General features: G+C 52.3%; 1 protein-coding gene across 4 annotated transcripts in view; it reads right to left on the reverse strand.

Annotated features, from left to right (window-relative positions):
• Positions 1–27,489, reverse strand: part of ptpn13 (protein tyrosine phosphatase non-receptor type 13) — a 303,931-nt gene that overhangs the window by 31,315 nt on the left and 245,127 nt on the right. For all 4 annotated transcript variants that reach the window (XM_059988683.1, XM_059988682.1, XM_059988681.1 and 1 more), the window contains 2 exons: positions 10,398–10,572; positions 6,570–6,700 (listed from right to left, as the gene is read on the reverse strand). In XM_059988683.1, the coding sequence (XP_059844666.1) occupies positions 6,570–6,700; positions 10,398–10,572 (306 nt within the window). The remainder of the gene's footprint in view (positions 1–6,569; positions 6,701–10,397; positions 10,573–27,489) is intronic.

Raw genomic sequence — 27,489 nt, forward strand, 5'->3', positions numbered from 1 at the left:
ACATCCCTGACCCTGGCACCTGGGAGGCAACAAACCATCTGGGAGTCTCTGTCACGGCCACAGAACCTCCTGTCTGTACCTCTAACTATCGAGTCCCTTATCACTACCGCTCTCCTCTTCTTCCCCCCTCCCTTCTGCACTGCAGAACCAGACTCAGTGCCAGAGATCCGGCTTCCACAGCTTGTCCCAGTAAGTCATCCCCCCCAAAAGTATCCAAATAGGTATACTTGTTGTTGAGGGGAATGGCCGCAGGGGAGCCCTGCTCTGCCTGCCCTTTCCCCTTCCCTCACTTGACAGTAACCCAATTACCTGTGCACTGTTCCTTTGTGTAACTGCCTCCCTGTGGCTACTATCTATAAACCTCTCATTCTCCCAAATGATCCGGAGGTGATCCAGCTCCTGCTCCAGTTCCCTGACACAGTTTGTTAGGAGCTACAGCTGGATACATTTCTTGCAGGTATTGTACCTGGCTTCCCACATCAGAGCATTCCAACATCCTGCCTGGCATTCTCTTTACTCTAAATGAACAAAACTTACCGGAACTTACCCTCGCCTCTGCCTGTTCACGCCGAAGCCATCCCACTCTGCTCCCTCTCACTCCGCTGCCCGCTGGATATGGTGGTCACCTTTTGAACCTTTGGTGCTCTACTGGCTGACATCATGCACCTGTGCACTCCAGCCTCTTTTCCCCGAGCAGTGGGAAAATAAATGGCTTCTCTCCGAGATTCCTTACTCCTTCACTCTCAGCCTCTCGCTCCGATTTAGATATTGTTGTGAAACAATAAACCATGAAAACTTCCGGGGGGGTGGGGAGGAGTGTGATGGTGAATACTTTTTATAGGCACTGTACATTAACTCTTTCATATATCTTAGCTAGAGAGAAGAAAATTGTCAGGACGTCAAGAAAAATAACAGAGCACTAGACGACCATGACCAGTAGCCTCTATAATTTTGTCCAAAAATAATCCCATACCTGAAAATATAGCATCTTTCAGAAGTGCAGTGAAGTACATGCTGTAATCCCGAGGGATGGGAGACTGACTCAGCAGCTGTAAACATCCGTCACAGCTCACCACAATTCTTGCCCACATTTCCCATGCAGTGCATCAAAGCACAGAAAATGCCAATAAACACAGAAATCATGACTTGGAAACTTTAAAAAAAACTCTAATTTTTGAACATGATGCTGCTGCCCTAGTTACTGTCACCCAATGAAAAATTCCTTCTTAAAAAAATTCTTTCCAGATCTGAAACACTGCCATCCCTTTAATCAAGAAGTGGAAATAACATGGCATAGCAGTGAAACTGCCTAGAGATTATGACTAATCTTTCTTCTCTTTAAACTCACAGACAAAAACTCTTTTGACCAATCCATTCAATTCAGGTGTAGTACATGTGCTTGTCTCTCCAATGGTCCGGTATACTTGTAATGTTTCCTGTATCCAGTGTCAAATACAACATTTTAACATTAATTACATCTTTCTCTTGGGCTGGAATACATGTGGCAACAGATTTGCACAAGCCAGTTGCTGTTGCATGATCCTCAACCATCTCGGCAGCTCAGTTTAAAACATTTAAACTTAATGCAAAAAACTAAAAATTAATAATTTGAGAAAAAAATAAACTCATTATACATGTACTTATTAAAAAACAAATATGCAAATAAAATTAAAAAATAAACGTATCTTTTCCATTACAACCAATGATTCCATTTGTACGAATGGGGGAGAGGAGGATATGCCAGCAATGGCTAGTATAAAACTGATGAGGCAGATGCTGTGTATCTGGCCCCAGGATTCAGCAAGCTGTGGAATGCCTCAGGACTTGGTATATAAGATCAAAGTTGAGGTTGTGTTTGTGTTAGAATGATACAGCCTCTAGGAGCTGAATGAGAATGCAGAGAAAGCTGCCAGACTGTTAGGATTACTCAAATGGTGAGAATATTTAAATTTGCAATAGATATTCACTTATGGGAATATGGTGGTAAAATAATATTAAAAAATTCAGACATAAGAGATTGCAGATGCTGGAAATCTAGAGCAATACTTAGAATGTGCTGGAGGAAAGAAGCAAGTCAGGCAGCATCTATGGAGAGAAATGAAGAGTTGATGTTTTGGGGCTTCAATGTGGCAGTAGAGAAGGCCATGAACAGAAATATGAATGTTGGAATGGGACGCGGAATTAAAACTTCTAGGATCCCATTGGAGATGTCGGAAGTTGTGGAGAATAATGTATTGGATATAGAGGTTTACGGGATAATATGTGAGGATAAGGGGGCATTTTCTGAAAAAAAACAGGACAGCCGAGATGGAAGGACTCATCGTAGTAACAGATGTGCTGGAGAATTAGGAATGTGAAAAGGGAATGGCATCCTTTGAAAGTGACAGAGTGGAAAGAGGTGTAGTCGAGGGAGCTGTGCAAGTTGATGGGTTTATAGCAAATGTTGGTGGATAATCTAGCTCCTGAGTTGGAGACAGGCCAAGAATGGTGACAGAGGTGTTGGAAATGAACCAAGTAAATATGAAATCTGGATGGAAATTGGTAGCAAAGTTGCTAAGCTGACAAAGCTCTGCATGGGTGCAGGAAGCAGCACCAATGCATTTCAATGCTTATCAAACACACGAACACTAGGTAAATTAAAAGAATACTTGACCAGACAAAATGGCTGAAGAAGTGCTTTACTGAGATAGCAGCCCATTTCACCAAGCTGCTTATAATTGACCCATCAATATGGATGCCAATTCAGCATACTGAATAATCACTTTTAAAGTTTTTTTTAAAAAAGTAATGCACACGGTTTGTGTCTGGCTGCAAGATCACAACTTATTGCCCATCTCTAATAAGCTCCCTGAAGATGGTGGTGGGTCAACTTCTTGAACTGCTTCAGTCAAATACTTAAGGCACCCTCATATCTTATTAGGCAAAGACTTACTGGATTTTGACACAGCAGCAGTGAAGAGAAACTCTTTATTTTTAAAGCCAAGATGGTGCATGAAGGGAAACTTGGGAGATTCCTTTGTACCAGCTGGCCTTGTCCAGTTGAATAGCAAAAGCTGCAGTTTTTTTTTTAAGATGCCAGCAAGTTGCTGCAATACATTTTGTAGATGGTACAAAATGGTTCATATTTTTACCATGAGGAGAAGGGTGTGAAGGTTTAATATGGGCGTAAGTCCAGGATAAAAGAAATGCTAGAGTCTTGTTAGATTAGGTGAACAGTCCAAACACTCTTGACTTGAGGCTTATAGATAGCTAATGTGATTTTGTAATTCAGGAAGCACAGCTTCTGATTACCTCTGTCGTTTTGGCTACTCCATTTTTTGGTTTTGGTTGCCCCCACCCATATCATTAACACCTGCTCCCCCAAATGAATACTTTGAGGGGGAATTAAATGGTAATGCTATTAAGCTTCAGGGCAGTGTAGAATCACTTCCTATAGAAGCTCATTATCTGACACCAGTGAAGATCAAATATTAAACACCATTTGTCACTAGGAGCTCGGCTACTGTCTGTCTTTTACTGTACACCAGAATGGACATCTCCTTACCTGCTAAACACATAATGCAACTGAACGTTACAAAATTACCAGTGAACACCTTTACTCCTTAGCATGGAAAAAGGTCACTGATGAAGGAGTTGAAGATGCCTACGACACTGCTCTCAGGAGCTCCTTCAACAGAGTGCTGAGATGATTGCTCTCCAACAGTCACAACCACCTTACCTTTTAGTGGGTATAATTCAGCTGAAGGAGATTCTTTCCGTTTCCCATAGACTTCAATTTTACTAAGGCTCCTTGAAACTGTACTCAGTCAAATCGTACCTTGATGACAAACCGATTCCACTGCAAAGCTTGAACCTTGCTATCAATGAGGCCTCGCAGTGTCTTATCCATACCCAACTTTCAACACCTAGGTCTGCTCTGAATCTTGCATTGGAGGGCAACAATGTGAAGCATGGCTAGTTTCAACAACAGCTGTACAGTAGTTATTCCTACCAATATTATTAAGGACAGTTGTAATTTGCACATTGATTACTGAAGACGAGCTCTGGTTTGCTAACTATGTGCAACACAGCCCATTCATCAGTTAACCTGATCACCCTTGTAGAGTAATGAAATCCTCATTCAGGGCATGGTCTGTGCCTTATCTATGTGATATTGAGATGGAGCATAGAAATTCAATAGCTGAGTAGGACAGGTTACTTTGCTGGTGGTTTGATCAATGAGACTTCCTGGGAACTACCGATCAGTATGTGGAAATACAATGCTGTGACTATTACCTAGATGTGGATATAACACGGGCAGGACTGGCTACTTGATGTTCTGGGGTTTTTAGATGTTTCATAAGGGATAAGGAAGAAGATGAAATGGGAAAGGAATGGAATTGTTAATGAGGAATGATATCATAGCTGTAGAAAGAGAGGACATCTTGAAGGTAATGTCTACCAAGTCAGTGTGGGTGAAAGTCAGAAACAGGAAGGATCAATCACCCTACTGGGAGTATTTTGTAGGCTCACCAATAACTACCAGGACATTGAAGTGCAAATAAATAGGCAGATTTTGGAAAGGTGCAAAACTAACAGGGTTGCTGTCAGGGTGACTTCAATTTTCCCAATATTGATTGACACCTTCTTAGTGCAGAAGATTTAGATGGGGAGAATACGTTAGGTGTGTCCAGGAAGGGTTCCTCACACAATATGTGGACATGCTACTAGCAGAAAGGCCATTTTAGAACTAGAACCAGGTGCTGAATCTGGTCAGGTGCCAATTCACTTGGTGGGTAAGTATTTCAGAGATAATGAGCATAATTCTCTGACGTTGAGCATGGCCATGGATAAAGACAGGGAGCAGAAAGTATTAGATTGCGGAAGAGCTAATTATAAGCTTATTAGGCTGGAACATTGGAGTGTAAGTTAGGAGCAGATGTTCTCAGGGAAATGCAAAGCAATAATGCAGAGGTTGTTTAGGGAGCACTTGCATGGGATTCTGGACAGGCTTGTCCCATTGAGACAGGGAAAAGATGGTAGAGTGAAGGAACCATGATTGACAAGAGAGGTGGAACTTTTAATCAAGAGGAAGAAGAATGAAGACTCAAGGTCTAGGGAGCAAGGATCAAACAAGGTTCTTGAGAGTTATAAGGTAGTCAGGAAGGAGTTTAAGAAAGGACCTAGAAGAGTTGGTAGAGCTGGAATGGGATACAAGGAGGCTGCGGCAAGTAGGATGAAGGAAAACTCCAAGGTGTCCTACACAGATGTGAAAAACAGCAGGATAACTACAGAGGGTAGGATTGTTCAGGACATCTGCCTGGAGTCATAGGAAGTAGGGGACGTTCTTAGTGAATACTTTGCTTCAGTATTCACCAGTGAGAAGGACCTTTATGAATGTGAGGTCAGAGTAGAACAGACACATATGCTGTAGCATGTTGTGATTAAGAAAGAGGCAGTTATAGCTGGAAGAACACTCGGATGAGTGAGTTCCTGGGGTCGGACAGGATATAAACCAGAGTATTATGGGAAGCAAGTGAAGATATTGCTAGGGCATTGAAGATGATCTTTGCACCCTCACAGCCCACAGCAGCAGTAAGAGAGAACTGGAGATTGGCTAATGTTATTCCCTTGTTCAAATAGGGTAATTAGAAATAATCCTGGGAATTACACACCAGAGAGTCTTTATGTCAGAGGTGGAAAACTATTGGAGAGGACTGTTAAGGAATTGCTGAGCAGTGCTTATTCTGCTCTATATGTCAGTAAATAAATAAACAAGACATAACAGGATGCAGAGCCGGGCTGAAAAATAGTAGATGGAGTACAATCCAGAAAAGCGTTTATTGCAGATTTTTCGTAGTGTGGAGGATCAGAGGGTTCTTGGGGTCCACATCCATAGTTCCTCAAAGGTGCAGTGCAGGTTGATAGGATGGTTAAGGTGTAGTATGTTGACTTGTAATTCATTAGTCAGGGGATTGAGTTCAAGAGCCGTGAGGTAATGTTGTGGCTCTGTGAAACCCTGGTTAATCCATGCTTAATCTTTTCCTTATAGAATTTAATTAGACATGTGAGGAAGTTTGACCAGCCGTAGTGAACTTTATTTGTATTTGCATCTGGTCACAGTCTACATCAGGTTGGTTTATAAATATCCCTGCTGAATACTTAACTGAAAACACACTATTTTCACATAGGAAGTTACTCCCAGTAGTGTTAAGATAAAGGACCAAATAATCTGATTTTGTTTGTCATCTGACATAAATAATTACCCATTATATTAAGATAAATACCACCTTCTTTCTGAAAAGTGCCATAGATTTTTTTTTACATTAATATCAATGGAAGCGATCTTGGTTTGTTTCACCTGAAACACAGCACAACTTAACAGAAGACCACCACATCAATACTGCAATGGAGTTTGTACAAGAGTTGAGTGATACTACTGGGGCACACCAACAGCCATCAGTCCCGAAGTCAAATAATGAAAGACATTTTGCTTTGGTAAAATGTTCTACATGCAGTTTGACCTCATGCTAATGGCTCTAACAGTTTCATTTGTACAAAAAGAGATACAAGTTATAACTGTTAAGTACCTCAGGGGTGTCTTCAGGCAGAGAAAACCCTTCACAATCTGTATCTTCTGATTTGGCAGATTTTTCTTCCTCATTCTGTTCACTTAACTGTTTAGAAATACCATCTTCCTCCATACCAAGCGGACTATTCTCTGCTCAAGAAATAAAACAAGTTAAGGAATCTTGCCACTCAAGTCTGAATATTTGGTACAGTGAGGTTTATTCTCTCTAACTAGCTGTCCATCTTTAGAGAGCCCCATCCAGCTTAAATGGATGCCAGCCTGTTAGTAACAGTCCTTGCAATTTTTGAGCAGAGTATATTCACTTATGAAAATGAATATTCCATATTTCTTTGGGCTTGAAAGTAACACTACATTTTTGTTAGATATTCAATTGACCAGTGAGAATATCCTAAATGTTTTCAAAGAACATGTTTTTATTTTCTAACACTCAACAACTAATATCTTATTACAAATGTCATAGGCAATTTCATTGATGACATCACTGTTGTTAGACAAATCACAGGTGGTGATGAGTCAGTGTACAGGAGCAACACATAGAACACCTTGTTGAGTACTGCCATGGCAACAACCTCTTGCTCAAACTCACTAGAACTACAGGATTGATTGTTGACTTTGGGAAGGGAAAGAGAGGTGAACATATACCAGTCTACTTTGGTGGATCGGCATATTAGATGACCTGTCCTGGGCCCAACACATAGATGCAATCACAAGGAAGCCATGACAGTATCTTTACTTTCTTCCAAGTTTAAGGAAGTTTAGCATGTCACTCTAAACTCTTTAAACATCTACAGACATACTGTTTAAAGTATCCTGACTGGTTACATCATAGCCTGGTCTGGCAATTTGAATACACTGGAAGGTAAAAAGTTGTAGAGAGTACTGGACTCAGCCCAAAATATCACGGGCACATCCTTCTCCACCATCAGTCTACATGAGGTGCCGCCGCAAGAGGGCAACATTTAATACTAAAAATTGTAGCTACCATGTGCAAGAGGTACAGATGCCTGAACTCACAGGACACCAGGTTTACGAACAGCCCCTTCTCTTCAACCATTCAGTTCTTGAACCAACCTGCACAACACTAATTACTATCTCGGCATAGCAACACTTTTACCATTTTGCAATACTAATTGCATTCTTTCTTAATTCTGTAGGTTTTACATATTTTTATTGTGAATGCTGTGTATCAGATGTTATGTGCCCGTGGTACTACTGCAAGATTTCCATTGCACCTGTGCATACGTATACTGTGCATTTGACAATAAATTCAACATTGACATTAAAAAGGCTCTATTTATATTTAGACCGTATGACATAGGAGCAGAATTAGATCATTCTGCCCATTGAGTCTGCTCCACCATTCAATCATGATTGATCTATTATCCCTCTCAACCCCCTTCTCCTGCCTTCTCCCCATGACTTTTGATGTCCTGATTAATCAAGAACCTATCGCACTCCACCTTAAAACAATGACTTGGCCTACATAGCCATCTGTGACAATGAATTTCACAGAATCACTATCATCTGGCTAAAGAAATTCCTCCTCATCTCCGATCTAAATGGACGTCCTTCTGTTGTGAGGCTGTGCTTTCTGGTCTGAGTCTCCCCACTATAGAAAACATCCTCTTCACATCCACTCTACTTAGGTCTTTTAATATTCGACAGGTTTTATTGAGGTCCTCATTCTTCTAAATGCCCACAATTTTAGGTCCAGAACCATCAAACACTCCTCGTACATTAACCCTTTCACTTCTGGGATAATTCTCTTGAATCTCCTTTGGGCCCTCTCAAATGCCAGCATATCACTTCTTAGATTAGGGGCCCAAAACTGAACACAATACTTCAAGTGCGACCAGAAGACATCGAAGAAAAATTAGGCCATTTGGCCCATCAAATCTGCTCCTCCATTTCATCATAATTGATTTATTATCCCTCTCAACCCTATTCTCCTGCTTCTCCCTGTAATCTTTGACACCCTTACCAATCAAGAACATATCAATCTCTGTTTTAAATATACCTGAAGACTAGGCCTTCACAGCCATCTCTGGTAATGAACTGCACAGATTCACCACCATCTGGCTAAAGAAATTTCTCCTCATCACTGTTCTAAAGAGACATCTTTGTATTCTGAGGCTGTATCCTTTGGTTCAAAACTTCCTCACTACAGGAAATACCCTCTTCATGTCCACTCCATCTAAGCTTTTCAGTATTCAATAGGTTTCAATGAGATTCACCTTCATTCTTCTAATTGCCAGCGAGTACAGGCCCAAGGCCATCAAATGTTCCTCATATGTTAACCTGGGATAATTCTCACGAACCTCCTCTCTACCCTCTCCAATGCCAGCACATCTTTTCCTCGATAAGGGACCCAAAGCTGCTCACTATACTATGACTGCAGTCTAACCAATGCCTTATGAAGCCTCAGAATTACATCCTTGCTTTTGTATTCTAGTCCTCTCAAAATCAATGCTAACATTGAATTTGCCTTCCTCACCACCAACTAAACCTGTAAGTTAACCTTTAGGGAATCATGTACAAGGACTCCAAGGCCCTTCGCAACTCTGATTTTAGAATTTTTTTCTCCGTTTAGAAACAGTGCACACCTTTATTCCTTCTAACAAAGTGCATGACCACACACTTCCCTAAGCTATGTTCCATCTACCACTTTGTTGCTCATTCTCCCAGTCTGACTAAGCCCTTCTGTAGACTCCCTATTTCTTCAACACTATCTGCCCCTCCACCTATCTTTTTAATCATTCACAAACTTGGCTATAAAGCCATCAATTCTGTAATGCAAATCCTTTACATATAATGTAAAAAGAAGCAGTCCCAATGCAGACCCCTCTGGGACTCCTCTAGTCACTGGCAGCTAAGTAGAAAAGGCTCCCTTTATTCCCACTCTTTGCCTCCTGCCGGTTAGCCAATCTTCTATCCATGCCAGTACCTTTCTTGTAATACTATGGGCTCTATCTTGTTAAGCATCCTTTCAAAGACCTACTGAAAATCGAAATACCATATGTGGACTGCCAGATGCTTCATGATAAGGCTATTTCCCAGTCCTGCTGCCATTTAATTACATTTTGTTAAAGACATTTAAGTTAGCACTGTGACAGCTGTTCTACATAATGGTAAAAACTAGCACAAAAAATGTATTTTCAATTAAACTGTGATGCCACCTTTAATGCTAGGTGAGTTAATTTGCCATCGCTATTGAGTTCGGTTGCCAGTCTCCAGATGTATTAACTTTGTCAAGTACAGCTGAGTAGTTCTACCTTCAACAGAGATGAAATTTGGAAGATTCAGGGGTGCTTTTTTTAATATAAAGAAGACAGGATGAATACTTCAAGAATCAGAATGTTTAAGATCTGAGAAATGTTAAAGGGATGAAGCGACGTAATAATGGCAGAATGGAACAAAATGAATTACCAGGATTGGAACTAAATGATTACAATGTATTGGGCCCTTTGGACAACCAGTAACTACAACACTGGGGCAGAAAGGGAGGTAGGGTAGCAGGTTAAAGCCTGAGAAGGGGAAAAAAATACAAGGGATAGTTTTAAAGGAGGATATAGCTAGAGTAGGTGGACACTGTATTCAATCCAACAGTAAGGTGAAATGTAAAACATCACAATAGAACTGATCACCACTGCTAACAAACAGTTAATCTGATATTCAAAATGGAAATACAGGTTTGAAACCCAATGACCTTCAGAACTATCCATCTTTACATTATAAATCTGTCTATGTACACTGAACCAAAGATTTACCACTGCATCCTCTACCTCAAGACTAAAACGTCAATGTTTGAACCCAAAAAATGTCTTACCTTGATCACTCTGTGCCTTGGAGAAAGAAACTGCCACATCAGAACGCTTGCTTGTATTGTTCACTTTGGTGGAAGATTTAACTCTTGACACAGTTAAAATCACAGTCCCCTTTGTTCTACGGACTGTTGTTACTGCTTCACCATGGGAGAATCCAACTAAAGATTCATTATTCACCTGTGTTTGAAGAACAGAAGTAGTTGCAAGTGTGTGCATGTTATTTTAGAAAGACCTATCATTGCAAGACTTGTGTTGTTTTCTATAATATACCCAATCAGTCCTCCTCCACCTTGTGCCAAGTAAAATGTATTGTAAAAAAGGGAGTGTGAACAAAATATTACATTCAAAGAGTTGTAACAGAGAAATAAAACATTCAGTCTATATTCATTTTAATTCTCCATATTTATTTTCTACTAGCATCAACCAATTTGCTTTCCATCTTAATAAAAACCATTTAGGCAAAATAATTGGTACTTATTCAATTCACAACTCTGCCAACCAACTATGATACAAGCCTTCCAAATATTGGTACCATAACCTAAAATGTTACTCTTATACTTAGATCTCAATCATTTCAGATTGTACTGAAGCTAAATGCAACACCACAGGCAAAGCAAAAGAAAAATGCTATTTATAGAAACGTTAGGCACAGGAGCAGCCAGTCAGCCTATTGAATCCATGTCTGATTCCATGTTCTGGCTCTTCACATATCTACTATTACCCAACTACTGAAAGATCCAGTGAGGGTTTCTGCAATTCTTTCAGATTATCCACAAACCTACTAGTCTGGGGGGAAAATTCATTTTCTTCATCTCGCTAATCCTTCCAACGATTCAAATTCATGTCCTTGTTGTAGACATCTCTGTTTGAGACCTCTCTCAATATTATATGCTTAAAACTATAAAGTGAGTGACTTTGTGTAGGAATATTTATCTGCCTATGAAATAAGAAATCTCATGCACCTCACTTTAAATCTGCACCTGAGCCCATAGTCTCCACTTCAGTTTACCACCAATGCATCAATCCTACACAACATTTTCACTGTCACCTGATCATGCAACATTTCAAACTGGAACATCCCCTTAACCCTTTCTGACTTGCAGTCTATAAGTTACCCCCTTCTGAAGGTGAATTCACTTGAAGCAATATTTGTAAGAGAAATATCAGAAATTGAATAAATTATACATAAAATTTAAATACAGACTGAAAATTGAAAGAGAGGTCCACTGTATCTTTTGCAACATTTGAAGAGCAGTGTAGAACCAAGTGTGGATGGGTCATAGTCACATCATAACATATAATGAGGGCTTTTATTATGTTCCTTGGGAATGATGGCACACATTTAGTTTATATCAAGGAAACACCCTTTTACTTGGTTTTCAGATCATAAAATAGAGAATTTTGATGAAGTAAATTCTGAGACATATTTGGCATGGAGTACAATGTAATCTAATTAGGCTCAACATCAGAAAAGCATAAAAATTATAATCATTTTTCAGATCTGGTGAAAGGAAAATAGGCAACAGAACCTCAAGAGCAATAGAAATAATTAAACTGGAGATCTAAAAAAAATACGACCCCGGTGGCAACAACATTCTTAACAAGTGGTGTTGTATGGATGTAGAAAATTATATCAAATCTTCAATGAATACTATTTAACATATATAGAACTGCTAAGACTAAAGAACATCAGGATAAAATAGTAAGAATACGCAATTACTTTGGGAAACTGGCCAAAGCAGAAGAACATCATATAAACAGCTTGTTCAAAGGACAGAGCAACTCAAAGCAGCGAGCTCGCAATTTAATAAGGCAGAAGATATAATGCATATTGTGCCTGAGACTGGAAGATGCAAATCCCGTCCCTCTTCATGTATATCCAGTGATGGGACAAGATATTATCGATCACTGTTATGCTTTGCAACTCCAAAAGCATAAAGCAAAAAGCATAAAGAAAAACCAGAAAATCTGAAATGCAAGTCTAGCTTAGTTTTTACTTTAATTATAACATGCACATGTGACATGACGGCATGATGTTGTATGCCATGCACGTACTTTTATATATAACCAGAAATGAATTAAACAATGAATAATTAATCGAACAGTACAACTACAATATTATTCAAACAATACTGAAATATTAAATACACTGCAATCACCTAGTTTCAAATTGCTATGAAACTAATGTAGTCACCAGTGTGGGAATTTACAAAGCAGTCAACGAGCAACAGCTGCATATGCTTTCTTGAAACAGATTGCCCAAAATTACACAGATTACTTCAAAAGTGGTTCTGCCCATATGTTTAAGATTAGCCTCTTGGCTTTTATATCCTATGCCAAACATATTCTTTTTTTGGGTTAGGAGTACAAAATGCATAGACCAGCACAGTTTTGAGAGGTTTCTGCTGTCTAGCTGCAGTATCATGCAGAGTTTTGGGGATGACATTCTTCTGATTAGACAGTCCCCCAGTGTCAGCTTTGCTGATCTCATTGAGCTATAAAATTGTTAAATGGCTTTGTAAGATGGGTGCAAGGATAATGTCTCATATAGCTAGGGTATTTAGAAGCAGGGATCACAACCATGGAATGTAATTGTTTATCAGTCGCAGAGAAGGCCTTTCCCACCCTTCGAGCTACACCACCCAGCAACCCTCAATTTAACCCGAGCCTAATCAAGGAACAATTTACAATGCCCACTTAACCTTCCAACTGGTACATGCTTGGTCTGTGGGAGGAAACCAGAGCACACAGAGGAAATCCATGTGGTCACAGGGAGAATGTATAAAATCCTTACAGGCAGTGGCGGGAATTGAACCTGGGACACCTGTGCCATAAAGTACTGTACTACCCACTACACTACTGGGTCACCAATTGTAATGGAGATGAGATGTTTCTTCAGCCAGAAGGCAGTAGCTATTTGGAATTCTTACCCAAGTACTATGGAGGCTCAGTTTTGTTCAAGAAAAAGACCGATAGATGTTTGGATATTAAGGGAAGCAAGCGACAGGGGGCCAGGAAAGCAGAAAATGGGCGATGGATCAGATGTGATTTATTGAATTATCAGGCCAGGAGCAAGGAGCTGAGTGGCCTACTCCTGCTTGTCTTTCCATTACTTTCACTTGGACAAAGACATAAGCTAACATGTGCCATTGCCGAATGCAGAACATTGCCTGAGATCTTGGATTTATCTCTCTGACAGAGTGCTGTTATGATCAAGTTGTGCCTTTTCGTTATGAGATCACTTCACTGGAATTAGCTTTCCTTTCCAATCATGCATTTTTAAAGGTTTATTTCCTTTCTGCCCATGGCACTGAAGTTGACCAGGAGCATCAGGTTGTCTTCTCCAAGGGTTTGGGCCAAGATTTTCTCACGGTCACATCTGCAGCTATTAGTGTTGATACATAAGCACTGACGACCACTACAGCTAATTCCATACTAGTGTGAGATCTTCACATCACCATACAATAAATGAAAGGGGTAGGGGAGGGTTGCTATTATGAGAGAGGCTATTAAAGCAATGGAAAGGGTGCAGTGAATGTTCACAAGAAAGTTTATAGGTAAACAAGTAAAATAACAGAGAAACATGAGTATTCGAGCATCCTAGAGAGTCGAAACAATGAATAATTTACCACAATATTATGAATGATAATGATATAGGGATAACAATAGTTAATTTTATTAGTGAGAGTCATTAAACAATTTCACAAAGCTAGGGGCAAGAAATTAAAAAGATTCATTCAACGGATGAATTTAGTGTGGCATTCTCTGGTACAAAAACTTCTCAAAGCAAAATTCACATTTTGTTTAAAAATAGCACAAATGTTTAACTGAAAAAGAGAGAATACAGAGAACAACTGTAAAGTCTTTCATTTAGACTATAGAGTTGCAAGGTTGGATAGTGCGAAGGGCTGTCAGAGGTTACAGCGGGACATTGATAGGGTGCAAAACTGGGCTGAGAAGTAACAGATGGGAGTTCAACCTAGATAAGTGTGAAGTGGTTCATTTTGGTAGGTCAAATATGATGACAGAATATAGTATTAATGGTAAGAATCTTGGTAGTGTGGAGGATCAGAGGGATCTTGGGGTTCGAGTCCATAGGACACTCAAAGCAGCTGCGCAGATTGATTCCATGGTTAAGAAGGCATACAGTGCATTGGCCTTCATCAATCGTGGGATTGAGTTTAAGAGCCAAGAGGTAATGTTGCACCTATATAGGACCCTTGTCAGACCCCACATGGGAGTACTGTGCTCAGTACCGGTTACCTCACTACAGGAAGGATGTAGAAGCCATAGAAAGGGTGCAGAGGAGATTTACAAGATGTTGCCTGGATTAGGGAGCATGCCCTACGAGAATAGGTTGAGTAAACTCGGCCTTTTCTCCTTGGAGTGACAGAGGATGAGGGGTGACCTAATTGAGGTGTATAAGATGATGAGAGGCATTGATTGTGTGGATAGTCAGAGGCTTTTTCCCGGGGATGGTTGCCACAAGAGGACACAGGTTTAAGGTGCTGGGGAGTAAGTACAGAGGAGATGTCAGGGGTAATGTTTGTTTGTTTGTTCATTTATTTACGCAGAGTGGTGAGTGCGTGGAATGGTCTGCTAGCAGTGGTGGTGCAGGCGGTTGCAATAGGGTCTTTTCAGAGACTCCTGGATAGGTATATGGAGCTTAGAAAAATAGAGGGCTATGGGTAACCCTAGTAATTCCTAAGGTAGGGACATGTTTGGCACAACTTTGTGGGCCGAAGGGCCTGTATTATGCTGTAGGTTTTCTATGTTTCTAAAAACTTCCCAAAATGCTTTAAAGTAGCAGTCGCCAACCTGTCGATCTCCATCAACTGGTTGATCTTTGAGACTTCCCCAGTAAATCCTGAAGAAAAAACTGAAAAATAAATACACAAATACTGTTGAGGGATTGTTTCCGGGTTGCGGGGTTTTCGTTCCGTTCTTTCTGCCCAGTGCGCATGCGCATAGGTCCCCCGCACTACACAGTGTACTTCAGTGGTCCCCCACCACTGGGCTGCGAGGAAACAATATGAGTCAGCTGCACCTTTCCTCATTCCCTGTCACGCCCACTGTTGAACTTCAACCAAACGAGGTCATCAGTCGCCAAAACGCGCGGTCGGCGGCAACCGCCAATGCTACTGGTCTAGAGTGCAGTCGGCAGGAACCGCCAATGCTACTGGTCCGGAGTGCAGCCGGCGGGAACTGCCAATGCTACTGGCCCGGAGTGCAGTCGGCAGGAACTGCCAATGCTATTGGCCCGGAGTGCAGTCGGCAGGAACTGCCAATGCTATTGGCCCGGAGTGCGGTCAGCGGGAACCGCCAATGTTACTGGCCCGGAGAGCGGCCGGCGGGAACCGCCAATGCTACTAGCCCGGAGTGCGGTCGGCGGGAACCGCCAATGCTACTGGCCCGGAGTGCGGTCAGCGGGAACCGCCAATGTTACTGGCCCGGAGAGCGGCCGGCGGGAACCGCCAATGCTACTGGCCCGGAGTGCAGCCGGCGGGAACGGCCAATGCTACTGGCCCGGAGTGCGGCCGGCAGGAACCGCCAATGCTACTGGCCCGGAGTGCAGCCGGCGGGAACCGCCAATGCTACTGGCCCAGAGTGCAGTCGGCGGGAACCGCCAATGCTACTGGCCCAGAGTGCAGTCGGCGGGAACCGCCAATGCTACTGGCCCGGAGTGCAGTCAGCGGGAACCGCCGATGCTACTGGCCCGGAGTGCAGCCGGCGGGAACCGCCAATGCTACTGGCCCGGAGTGCAGTCGGCAGCAACCGCCAATGCTATTGGCCCGGAGTGCAGTCGGCAGCAACCGCCAATGCTACTGTGGCCTGGAGAGCAGCCGGCGGGAACCGCCAATGCTACTGGCTCGGAGTGCAGCCGGCGGGAACCGCCAATGCTACTGGCCCGGAGTGCGGCCGGCAGGAACCGCCAATGCTACTGGCCCGGAGAGCAGTCAGCGGGAACCGCCAATGCTACTGGCCCGGAGTGCAGTCAGCGGGAACCGCCAATGCTATTGGCCCGGAGTGCAGCCGGCGGGAACCGCCAATGCTATTGGCCCGGAGTGCAGCCGGCGGGAACCGCCAATGCTATTGGCCCGGAGTGCAGCCGGCGGGAACCGCCAATGCTATTGGCCCGGAGTGCAGCCGGCGGGAACCGCCAATGCTACTGGCCCGGAGTGCAGCCGGCGGGAACCGCCAATGCTACTGGCCCGGAGTGCAGCCGGCGGGAACCGCCGATGCTACTGGCCCGGAGTGCAGCCGGCGGGAACCGCCAATGCTACTGGCCCGGAGTGCGGTCAACGGGAACCGCCAATGCTACTGGCCCGGAGTGCGGTCAGCGGGAACCGCCAATGCTACTGGCCCGGAGTGCAGTCGGCAGCAACCGCCAATTCTACTGGCCCGGAGTGCAGTCGGCGGGAACCGCCAATGCTACTGGCCCGGAGTGCAGTCGGCAGCAACCGCCAATGCTACTGGCCCTGAGTGCAGCCGGCGGGAACCGCCAATGCTATTGGCCCGGAGTGCAGCCGGCGGGAACCGCCAATGCTATTGGCCCGGAGTGCAGCCGGCGGGAACCGCCAATGCTACTGGCCCGGAGTGCAGCCGGCGGGAACCGCCAATGCTATTGGCCCGGAGTGCAGCCGGCGGGAACCGCCAATGCTACTGGCCCGGAGTGCAGTCGGCAGGAACCGCCAATGCTACTGGCCCGGAGTGCAGCCGGCAGGAACCGCCAATGCTACTGGCCCGGAGTGCAGCCGGCGGGAACCGCCGATGCTACTGGCCCGGAGTGCAGTCGGCAGCAACCACCAATGCTACTGGTCCGGAGTGCAGTCGGCAGGAACTGCCAATGCAATTGGCCCGGAGTGCAGCCGGCGGGAATCGCCAATGCTACTGGCCCGGAGTGCAGTCGGCAGCAACCACCAATGCTACTGGCCCGGAGTGCAGCCGGCGGGAACCGCCAATTCTACTGGCCCGGAGTGCATCCGGCGGGAACCGCCAATGCTACTGGTCCAGAGTGCAGCCAGCAGGAACTGCAAATGCTACTGGCCCGGAGTGCGGTCGGCAGCAACCACCGATGCTACTGGTCCGGAGTGCGTCCGGCGGGAACCGCCAATGCTACTGGCCCGGAGTGCAGCCGGCGGGAACCGCCAATGCTACTGGCCCAGAGTGCGGCCGGCGGGAACCGCCAATGCTGTTGGCCCGGAGTGCAGTCAGCGGGAACCGCCAATGCTATTGGCCCGGAGTGCAGTCAGCGGGAACCGCCAATGCTACTGGCCCGGAGTGCAGTCGGCAGGAACTGCCAATGCTATTGGCCCGGAGTGCGGTCAGCGGGAACCGCCAATGCTACTGGCCCGGAGTGCGGCCGGCAGGAACCGCCAATGCTACTGGCCCGGAGAGCAGTCAGCGGGAACCGCCAATGCTATTGGCCCGGAGTGCAGCCGGCGGGAACCGCCAATGCTATTGGCCCGGAGTGCAGCCGGCGGGAACCGCCAATGCTATTGGCCCGGAGTGCAGCCGGCGGGAACCGCCAATGCTACTGGTCCGGAGTGCAGCCGGCGGGAACCGCCAATGCTACTGGCCCGGAGTGCAGCCGGCGGGAACCGCCAATGCTACTGGCCCGGAGTGCAGTCAGCAGCAACCGCCAATGCTACTGGCCCGGAGTGCGGCCGGCGGGAACCGCCAATGCTACTGGCCCGGAGTGCAGCCGGCGGGAACCGCCAATGCTACTGGCCCGGAGTGCGGTCAACGGGAACCGCCAATGCTACTGGCCCGGAGTGCAGCCGGCAGCAACCGCCGATGCTACTGGCCCGGAGTGCAGCCGGCGGGAACCGCCAATGCTACTGGCCCGGAGTGCGGTCAGCGGGAACCGCCAATGCTATTGGCCCGGAGTGCAGCCGGCGGGAACCGCCAATGCTATTGGCCCGGAGTGCAGCCGGCGGGAACCGCCAATGCTACTGGCCCGGAGTGCGGTCAACGGGAACCGCCAATGCTACTGGCCCGGAGTGCAGTCGGCAGCAACCACCGATGCTACTGGCCCAGAGTGCGGCCGGCGGGAACCGCCAATGCTACTGGCCCTGAGTGCAGCCGGCGGGAACCGCCAATGCTATTGGCCCGGAGTGCAGCCGGCGGGAACCGCCAATGCTATTGGCCCGGAGTGCAGCCGGCGGGAACCGCCAATGCTACTGGCCCGGAGTGCAGCCGGCGGGAACCGCCAATGCTATTGGCCCGGAGTGCAGCCGGCGGGAACCGCCGATGCTACTGGCCCGGAGTGCAGTCGGCAGGAACTGCCAATGCTATTGGCCCGGAGTGCAGCCGGCGGGAACCGCCAATGCTACTGGCCCGGAGTGCGGTCAACGGGAACCGCCAATGCTACTGGCCCGGAGTGCAGTCGGCAGCAACCACCGATGCTACTGGCCCAGAGTGCGGCCGGCGGGAACCGCCAATGCTACTGGCCCTGAGTGCAGCCGGCGGGAACCGCCAATGCTATTGGCCCGGAGTGCAGCCGGCGGGAACCGCCAATGCTATTGGCCCGGAGTGCAGCCGGCGGGAACCGCCAATGCTACTGGCCCGGAGTGCAGCCGGCGGGAACCGCCAATGCTATTGGCCCGGAGTGCAGCCGGCGGGAACCGCCGATGCTACTGGCCCGGAGTGCAGTCGGCAGGAACTGCCAATGCTATTGGCCCGGAGTGCAGCCGGCGGGAATCGCCAATGCTACTGGCCCGGAGTGCAGTCGGCAGCAACCACCAATGCTACTGGCCCGGAGTGCAGCCGGCGGGAACCGCCAATTCTACTGGCCCGGAGTGCATCCGGCGGGAACCGCCAATGCTACTGGTCCAGAGTGCAGCCGGCAGGAACTGCAAATGCTACTGGCCCGGAGTGCGGTCGGCAGCAACCACCGATGCTACTGGTCCAGAGTGCGTCCGGCGGGAACCGCCAATGCTACTGGCCCGGAGTGCAGCCGGCGGGAACCGCCAATGCTACTGGCCCAGAGTGCGGCCGGCGGGAACCGCCAATGCTGTTGGCCCGGAGTGCAGTCTGCGGGAACCGCCAGTGCTACAGGCACGGAGTGCGGTCAGCGGGAACCGCCAATGCTACTGGCCCAGAGTGCAGTCGGCAGCAACCACCGATGCTACTGGCCCGGAGTGCAGTCGGCAGGAACCGCCAATGCTATTGGTCCGGAGTGCAGCCGGCGGGAACGGCCAATGCTACTGGCCCAGAGTGCAGTCGGCAGCAACCACCAATGCTACTGGCCCGGAGTGCAGCCGGCGGGAACTGCAAATGCTACTGGCCCGGAGAGCAGTCGGCAGGAACCGCCAATGCTACTGGTCCGGAGTGCAGCCGGCAGGAACTGCAAATGCTACTGGCCCGGAGTGCGGTCGGCAGCAACCGCCAATTCTACTGGTCCGGAGTGCGTCCGGCGGGAACCGCCAATGCTACTGGCCCGGAGTGCAGCCGGCGGGAACCGCCAATGCTACTGGCCCAGAGTGCGGCCGGCGGGAACAGCCAATGCTGTTGGCCCGGAGTGCAGCCGGCGGGAACCGCCAATGCTATTGGCCCGGAGTGCAGCCGGCGGGAACCGCCAATGCTATTGGCCCGGAGTGCAGCCGGCGGGAACCGCCAATGCTACTGGCCCGGAGTGCAGCCGGCGGGAACCGCCAATGCTACTGGCCCGGAGTGCAGCCGGCGGGAACCGCCGATGCTACTGGCCCGGAGTGCAGCCGGCGGGAACCGCCAATGCTACTGGCCCGGAGTGCGGTCAACGGGAACCGCCAATGCTACTGGCCCGGAGTGCGGTCAGCGGGAACCGCCAATGCTACTGGCCCGGAGTGCAGTCGGCAGCAACCGCCAATTCTACTGGCCCGGAGTGCAGTCGGCGGGAACCGCCAATGCTACTGGCCCGGAGTGCAGTCGGCAGCAACCGCCAATGCTACTGGCCCTGAGTGCAGCCGGCGGGAACCGCCAATGCTATTGGCCCGGAGTGCAGCCGGCGGGAACCGCCAATGCTATTGGCCCGGAGTGCAGCCGGCGGGAACCGCCAATGCTACTGGCCCGGAGTGCAGCCGGCGGGAACCGCCAATGCTATTGGCCCGGAGTGCAGCCGGCGGGAACCGCCAATGCTACTGGCCCGGAGTGCAGTCGGCAGGAACCGCCAATGCTACTGGCCCGGAGTGCAGCCGGCAGGAACCGCCAATGCTACTGGCCCGGAGTGCAGCCGGCGGGAACCGCCGATGCTACTGGCCCGGAGTGCAGTCGGCAGCAACCACCAATGCTACTGGTCCGGAGTGCAGTCGGCAGGAACTGCCAATGCAATTGGCCCGGAGTGCAGCCGGCGGGAATCGCCAATGCTACTGGCCCGGAGTGCAGTCGGCAGCAACCACCAATGCTACTGGCCCGGAGTGCAGCCGGCGGGAACCGCCAATTCTACTGGCCCGGAGTGCATCCGGCGGGAACCGCCAATGCTACTGGTCCAGAGTGCAGCCAGCAGGAACTGCAAATGCTACTGGCCCGGAGTGCGGTCGGCAGCAACCACCGATGCTACTGGTCCGGAGTGCGTCCGGCGGGAACCGCCAATGCTACTGGCCCGGAGTGCAGCCGGCGGGAACCGCCAATGCTACTGGCCCAGAGTGCGGCCGGCGGGAACCGCCAATGCTGTTGGCCCGGAGTGCAGTCAGCGGGAACCGCCAATGCTATTGGCCCGGAGTGCAGTCAGCGGGAACCGCCAATGCTACTGGCCCGGAGTGCAGTCGGCAGGAACTGCCAATGCTATTGGCCCGGAGTGCGGTCAGCGGGAACCGCCAATGCTACTGGCCCGGAGTGCGGCCGGCAGGAACCGCCAATGCTACTGGCCCGGAGAGCAGTCAGCGGGAACCGCCAATGCTATTGGCCCGGAGTGCAGCCGGCGGGAACCGCCAATGCTATTGGCCCGGAGTGCAGCCGGCGGGAACCGCCAATGCTATTGGCCCGGAGTGCAGCCGGCGGGAACCGCCAATGCTACTGGTCCGGAGTGCAGCCGGCGGGAACCGCCAATGCTACTGGCCCGGAGTGCAGCCGGCGGGAACCGCCAATGCTACTGGCCCGGAGTGCAGTCAGCAGCAACCGCCAATGCTACTGGCCCGGAGTGCGGCCGGCGGGAACCGCCAATGCTACTGGCCCGGAGTGCAGCCGGCGGGAACCGCCAATGCTACTGGCCCGGAGTGCGGTCAACGGGAACCGCCAATGCTACTGGCCCGGAGTGCAGCCGGCAGCAACCGCCGATGCTACTGGCCCGGAGTGCAGCCGGCGGGAACCGCCAATGCTACTGGCCCGGAGTGCGGTCAGCGGGAACCGCCAATGCTATTGGCCCGGAGTGCAGCCGGCGGGAACCGCCAATGCTATTGGCCCGGAGTGCAGCCGGCGGGAACCGCCAATGCTACTGGCCCGGAGTGCGGTCAACGGGAACCGCCAATGCTACTGGCCCGGAGTGCAGTCGGCAGCAACCACCGATGCTACTGGCCCAGAGTGCGGCCGGCGGGAACCGCCAATGCTACTGGCCCTGAGTGCAGCCGGCGGGAACCGCCAATGCTATTGGCCCGGAGTGCAGCCGGCGGGAACCGCCAATGCTATTGGCCCGGAGTGCAGCCGGCGGGAACCGCCAATGCTACTGGCCCGGAGTGCAGCCGGCGGGAACCGCCAATGCTATTGGCCCGGAGTGCAGCCGGCGGGAACCGCCGATGCTACTGGCCCGGAGTGCAGTCGGCAGGAACTGCCAATGCTATTGGCCCGGAGTGCAGCCGGCGGGAACCGCCAATGCTACTGGCCCGGAGTGCGGTCAACGGGAACCGCCAATGCTACTGGCCCGGAGTGCAGTCGGCAGCAACCACCGATGCTACTGGCCCAGAGTGCGGCCGGCGGGAACCGCCAATGCTACTGGCCCTGAGTGCAGCCGGCGGGAACCGCCAATGCTATTGGCCCGGAGTGCAGCCGGCGGGAACCGCCAATGCTATTGGCCCGGAGTGCAGCCGGCGGGAACCGCCAATGCTACTGGCCCGGAGTGCAGCCGGCGGGAACCGCCAATGCTATTGGCCCGGAGTGCAGCCGGCGGGAACCGCCGATGCTACTGGCCCGGAGTGCAGTCGGCAGGAACTGCCAATGCTATTGGCCCGGAGTGCAGCCGGCGGGAATCGCCAATGCTACTGGCCCGGAGTGCAGTCGGCAGCAACCACCAATGCTACTGGCCCGGAGTGCAGCCGGCGGGAACCGCCAATTCTACTGGCCCGGAGTGCATCCGGCGGGAACCGCCAATGCTACTGGTCCAGAGTGCAGCCGGCAGGAACTGCAAATGCTACTGGCCCGGAGTGCGGTCGGCAGCAACCACCGATGCTACTGGTCCAGAGTGCGTCCGGCGGGAACCGCCAATGCTACTGGCCCGGAGTGCAGCCGGCGGGAACCGCCAATGCTACTGGCCCAGAGTGCGGCCGGCGGGAACCGCCAATGCTGTTGGCCCGGAGTGCAGTCTGCGGGAACCGCCAGTGCTACAGGCACGGAGTGCGGTCAGCGGGAACCGCCAATGCTACTGGCCCAGAGTGCAGTCGGCAGCAACCACCGATGCTACTGGCCCGGAGTGCAGTCGGCAGGAACCGCCAATGCTATTGGTCCGGAGTGCAGCCGGCGGGAACGGCCAATGCTACTGGCCCAGAGTGCAGTCGGCAGCAACCACCAATGCTACTGGCCCGGAGTGCAGCCGGCGGGAACTGCAAATGCTACTGGCCCGGAGAGCAGTCGGCAGGAACCGCCAATGCTACTGGTCCGGAGTGCAGCCGGCAGGAACTGCAAATGCTACTGGCCCGGAGTGCGGTCGGCAGCAACCGCCAATTCTACTGGTCCGGAGTGCGTCCGGCGGGAACCGCCAATGCTACTGGCCCGGAGTGCAGCCGGCGGGAACCGCCAATGCTACTGGCCCAGAGTGCGGCCGGCGGGAACAGCCAATGCTGTTGGCCCGGAGTGCAGTCAGCGGGAACCGCCAATGCTATTGGCCCGGAGTGCAGTCAGCGGGAACCGCCAATGCTACTGGCCCGGAGTGCGGTCAGCGGGAACCGCCGATGCTACTGGCCCGGAGTGTAGGCGGCGGGAACCGCCAATGCTACTGGCCCAGAGAGCAGCCGGCGGGAACCGCTAATGCTACTGGCCCGGAGTGCGGCCGGCGGGAACCGCCAATGCCACTGGCCCGGAGTGCGGCCGGCGGGAACCGCCAATGCTACTGGCCCGGAGTGCGGCCGGCGGGAACCGCCAATGCTACTGGCCCGGAGTGCAGCCGGCGGGAACCGCCAATGCTACTGGCCCGGAGTGCAGCCGGCGGGAACCGCCAATGCTACTGGCCCGGAGTGCAGCCGGCGGGAACCGCCAATGCTACTGGCCCGGAGTGCAGCCGGCGGGAACCGCCAATGCTATTGGCCCGGAGTGCAGCCGGCGGGAACCGCCAATGCTACTGGCCCGGAGTGCAGTCGGCAGGAACCGCCAATGCTACTGGCCCGGAGTGCAGCCGGCGGGAACCGCCGATGCTACTGGCCCGGAGTGCAGTCGGCAGGAACCGCCAATGCTACTGGCCCGGAGTGCAGCCGGCGGGAACCGCCAATGCTACTGGCCCGGAGTGCAGCCGGCGGGAACCGCCGATGCTACTGGCCCGGAGTGCAGTCGGCAGCAACCACCGATGCTACTGGCCCGGAGTGCAGCCGGCGGGAAGCACCAATGCTACTGGCCCGGAGTGCGGTCAGCGGGAACCGCCAATGCTACTGGCCCGGAGTGCAGCCGGCAGGAACCGCCAATGCTATTGGCCCGGAGAGCGGTCAGCGGGAACCGCCAATGCTATTGGCCCGGAGAGCAGCCGGCGGGAACCGCCAATGCTACTGGCCCGGAGTGCGGCCGGCGGGAACCGCCAATGCTACTGGCCCGGAGTGCAGTCGGCAGCAACCACCGATGCTACTGGCCCGGAGTGCAGCCGGCGGGAAGCACCAATGCTACTGGGCCGGAGTGCGGTCAGCGGGAACCGCCAATGCTACTGGCCCGGAGTGCAGCCGGCAGGAACCGCCAATGCTATTGGCCCGGAGAGCGGTCAGCGGGAACCGCCAATGCTATTGGCCCGGAGAGCAGCCGGCGGGAACTGCCAATGCTACTGGCCCGGAGTGCGGCCGGCGGGAACCGCCAATGCTACCGGCCCGGAGAGCGGTCAGCGGGAACCGCCAATGCTACTGGCCCGGAGTGCAGCCGGCGGGAACCGCCAATGCTACTGGCCCGGAGAGCAGTAAGCGGGAACTGCCAATGCTAATGGCCCGGAGTGCAGCCGGCAGGAACCGCCAATGCTACTGGCCCGGAGTGCAGTAGGCAGCAACCGCCAATGCTACTGGGCCGGAGTGCAGCCGGCGGGAACCGCCAATGCTATTGGCCCGGAGAGCGGTCAGCGGGAACCGCCAATGCTACTGGCCCAGAGTGCAGCCGGCGGGAAGCGCCAATGCTACTGGCCCGGAGTGCAGCTGGCGGGAACCGCCAATGCTACTGGCCCGGAGTGCAGCCGGCGGGAACCACCAATGCTACTGGCCCGGAGTGCGGTCAGCGGGAACCGCCAATGCTACTGGCCCGGAGTGCAGCCGGCGGGAACCGCCAATGCTACTGGCCCGGAGTGCGGTCAGCGGGAACCGCCAATGCTATTGGCCCGGAAAGCAGCCGGCGGGAACTGCCAATGCTACTGGCCCGGAGAGCGGTCAGCGGGAACCGCCAATGCTACTGGCCCGGAGTGCGGTCGGCAGCAACCGCTGATGCTACTGGCCCGGAGTGCGGTCAGCGGGAACCGCCAATGCTACTGGCCCGGAGTGCAGTCGGCAGCAACCGCCAATGCTACTGGCCCAGAGTGCAGCCGGTGGGAACCGCCAATGCTACTGGTCCGGAGTGCAGCCGGTGGGAACCGCCAATGCTACTGGCCCGGAGTGTAGCCGGTGGGAACCGCCAATGCTACTGGCCCGGAGTGTAGCCGGCGGGAACCGCCAATGCTACTGGCCCGGAGTGCAGCCGGCAGGAACCGCCGATGCTACTGGCCCGGAGTGTAGCCGGTGGGAACCGCCAATGCTACTGGCCCGGAGTGTAGCCGGTGGGAACCGCCAATGCTACTGTGGCCCAGAGAGCAGCCGGCGGGAACCGCCGATGCTATTGGTCCGGAGTGCGTCCGGCGGGAACCGCCAGTGCTACTGGCACGGAGTGCAGCCGGCGGGAACCGCCAGTGCTACTGGCCCAGAGTGCAGTCGGCGGGAACCGCCAGTGCTACTGGCACGGAGTGCAGCCGGCGGGAACCGCCAATGCTATTGGTCCGGAGTGCAGTCGGCGGGAACCGCCAGTGCTACTGGCACGGAGTGCAGCCGGCGGGAACCGCCAATGCTATTGGTCCGGAGTGCAGCCGGCGGGAACCGCCAATGCTACTGTGGCCCGGAGATCAGCCGGCGGGAACCGCCAATGCTACTGGCCCGGAGTGCAGTCGGCGGGAACCGCCAATGCTACTGTGGCCCGGAGAGCGGTCAGCGGGAACCGCCAATGCTACTGGCCCGGAGTGCAGCCGGCGGGAACCGCCAATGCTACTGTGGCCCGGAGAGCAGCCGGCGGGAACCGCCAATGCTACTGGCCCGGAGTGCAGCCGGCGGGAACCGCCAATGCTACTGTGGCCCGGAGAGCAGCCGGCGGGAACCGCCAATGCTACTGGTCCGGAGAGCAGCCAGCGGGAACGGCCAATGCTACTGGCCCGGAGTGCAGCCGGCAGCAACCGCCAATGCTACTGGCCCGGAGTGCAGTCAGCGGGAACCGCCAATGCTACTGGCCCGGAGTGCAGCCGGCGGGAACCGCCAATTCTACTGGCCCGGAGTGCATCCGGCGGGAACCGCCAATGCTACTGGTCCAGAGTGCAGCCGGCAGGAACCGCCAATGCTATTGGCCCGGAGTGCAGCCGGCGGGAACCGCCAATTCTACTGGCCCGGAGTGCAGCCGGCGGGAACCGCCAATGCTACTGGCCCGGAGTGCAGCCGGCTGGAACCGCCAATGCTACTGGTCCAGAGTGCAGCCGGCAGGAACTGCAAATGCTACTGGCCCGGAGAGCAGTCGGCAGGAACCGCCAATGCTACTGGTCCGGAGTCCGTCCGGCGGGAACCGCCAATGCTACTGGCCCGGAGTGCAGCCGGCGGGAACCGCCAATGCTACTGGCCCAGAGTGCGGCCGGCGGGAACCGCCAATGCTGTTGGCCCGGAGTGCAGTCAGCGGGAACCGCCAATGCTATTGGCCCGGAGTGCAGTCAGCGGGAACCGCCAGTGCTACTGGCACGGAGTGTGGTCAGCGGGAACTGCCAATGCTACTGGCCCGGAGTGCAGCCGGCGGGAACCGCCAATGCTACTGGCCCGGAGTGCGGCCGGCGGGAACCGCCAATGCTACTGGCCCGGAGTGCGGCCGGCGGGAACCGCCAATGCTACTGGCCCGGAGTGCGGCCGGCGGGAACCGCCAATGCTATTGGCCCGGAGTGCTGCCGGCGGGAACCGCCAATGCTACTGGCCCGGAGAGCGGTCAGCGGGAACCGCCAATGCTACTGGCCCGGAGTGCGGCCGGCGGGAACCGCCAATGCTACTGGCCCGGAGTGCGGCCGGCGGGAACCGCCAATGCTATTGGCCCGGAGTGCGGCCGGCGGGAACCGCCAATGCTATTGGCCCGGAGTGCGGTCAGCGGGAACCGCCAATGCTACTGGCCCGGAGTGCAGCCGGCGGGAACCGCCAATGCTACTGGCCCGGAGTGCGGTCAGCGGGAACCGCCAATGCTATTGGCCCGGAAAGCAGCCGGCGGGAACTGCCAATGCTACTGGCCCGGAGTGCGGCCGGCGGGAACCGCCAATGCTACTGGCCCGGAGAGCGGTCAGCGGGAACCGCCAATGCTACTGGCCCGGAGTGCGGTCGGCAGCAACCGCTGATGCTACTGGTCCGGAGTGCGGTCAGCGGGAACCGCCAATGCTACTGGCCCGGAGTGTGGTCAGCGGGTACCGCCAATGCTACTGGCCCGGAGTGTGGTCAGCGGGAACCGCCAATGCTACTGGCCCGG

This window comes from Hypanus sabinus, chromosome 14, assembly GCF_030144855.1.
Source record: "Hypanus sabinus isolate sHypSab1 chromosome 14, sHypSab1.hap1, whole genome shotgun sequence".
In the NCBI taxonomy this organism is placed as follows: domain Eukaryota; kingdom Metazoa; phylum Chordata; class Chondrichthyes; order Myliobatiformes; family Dasyatidae; genus Hypanus; species Hypanus sabinus.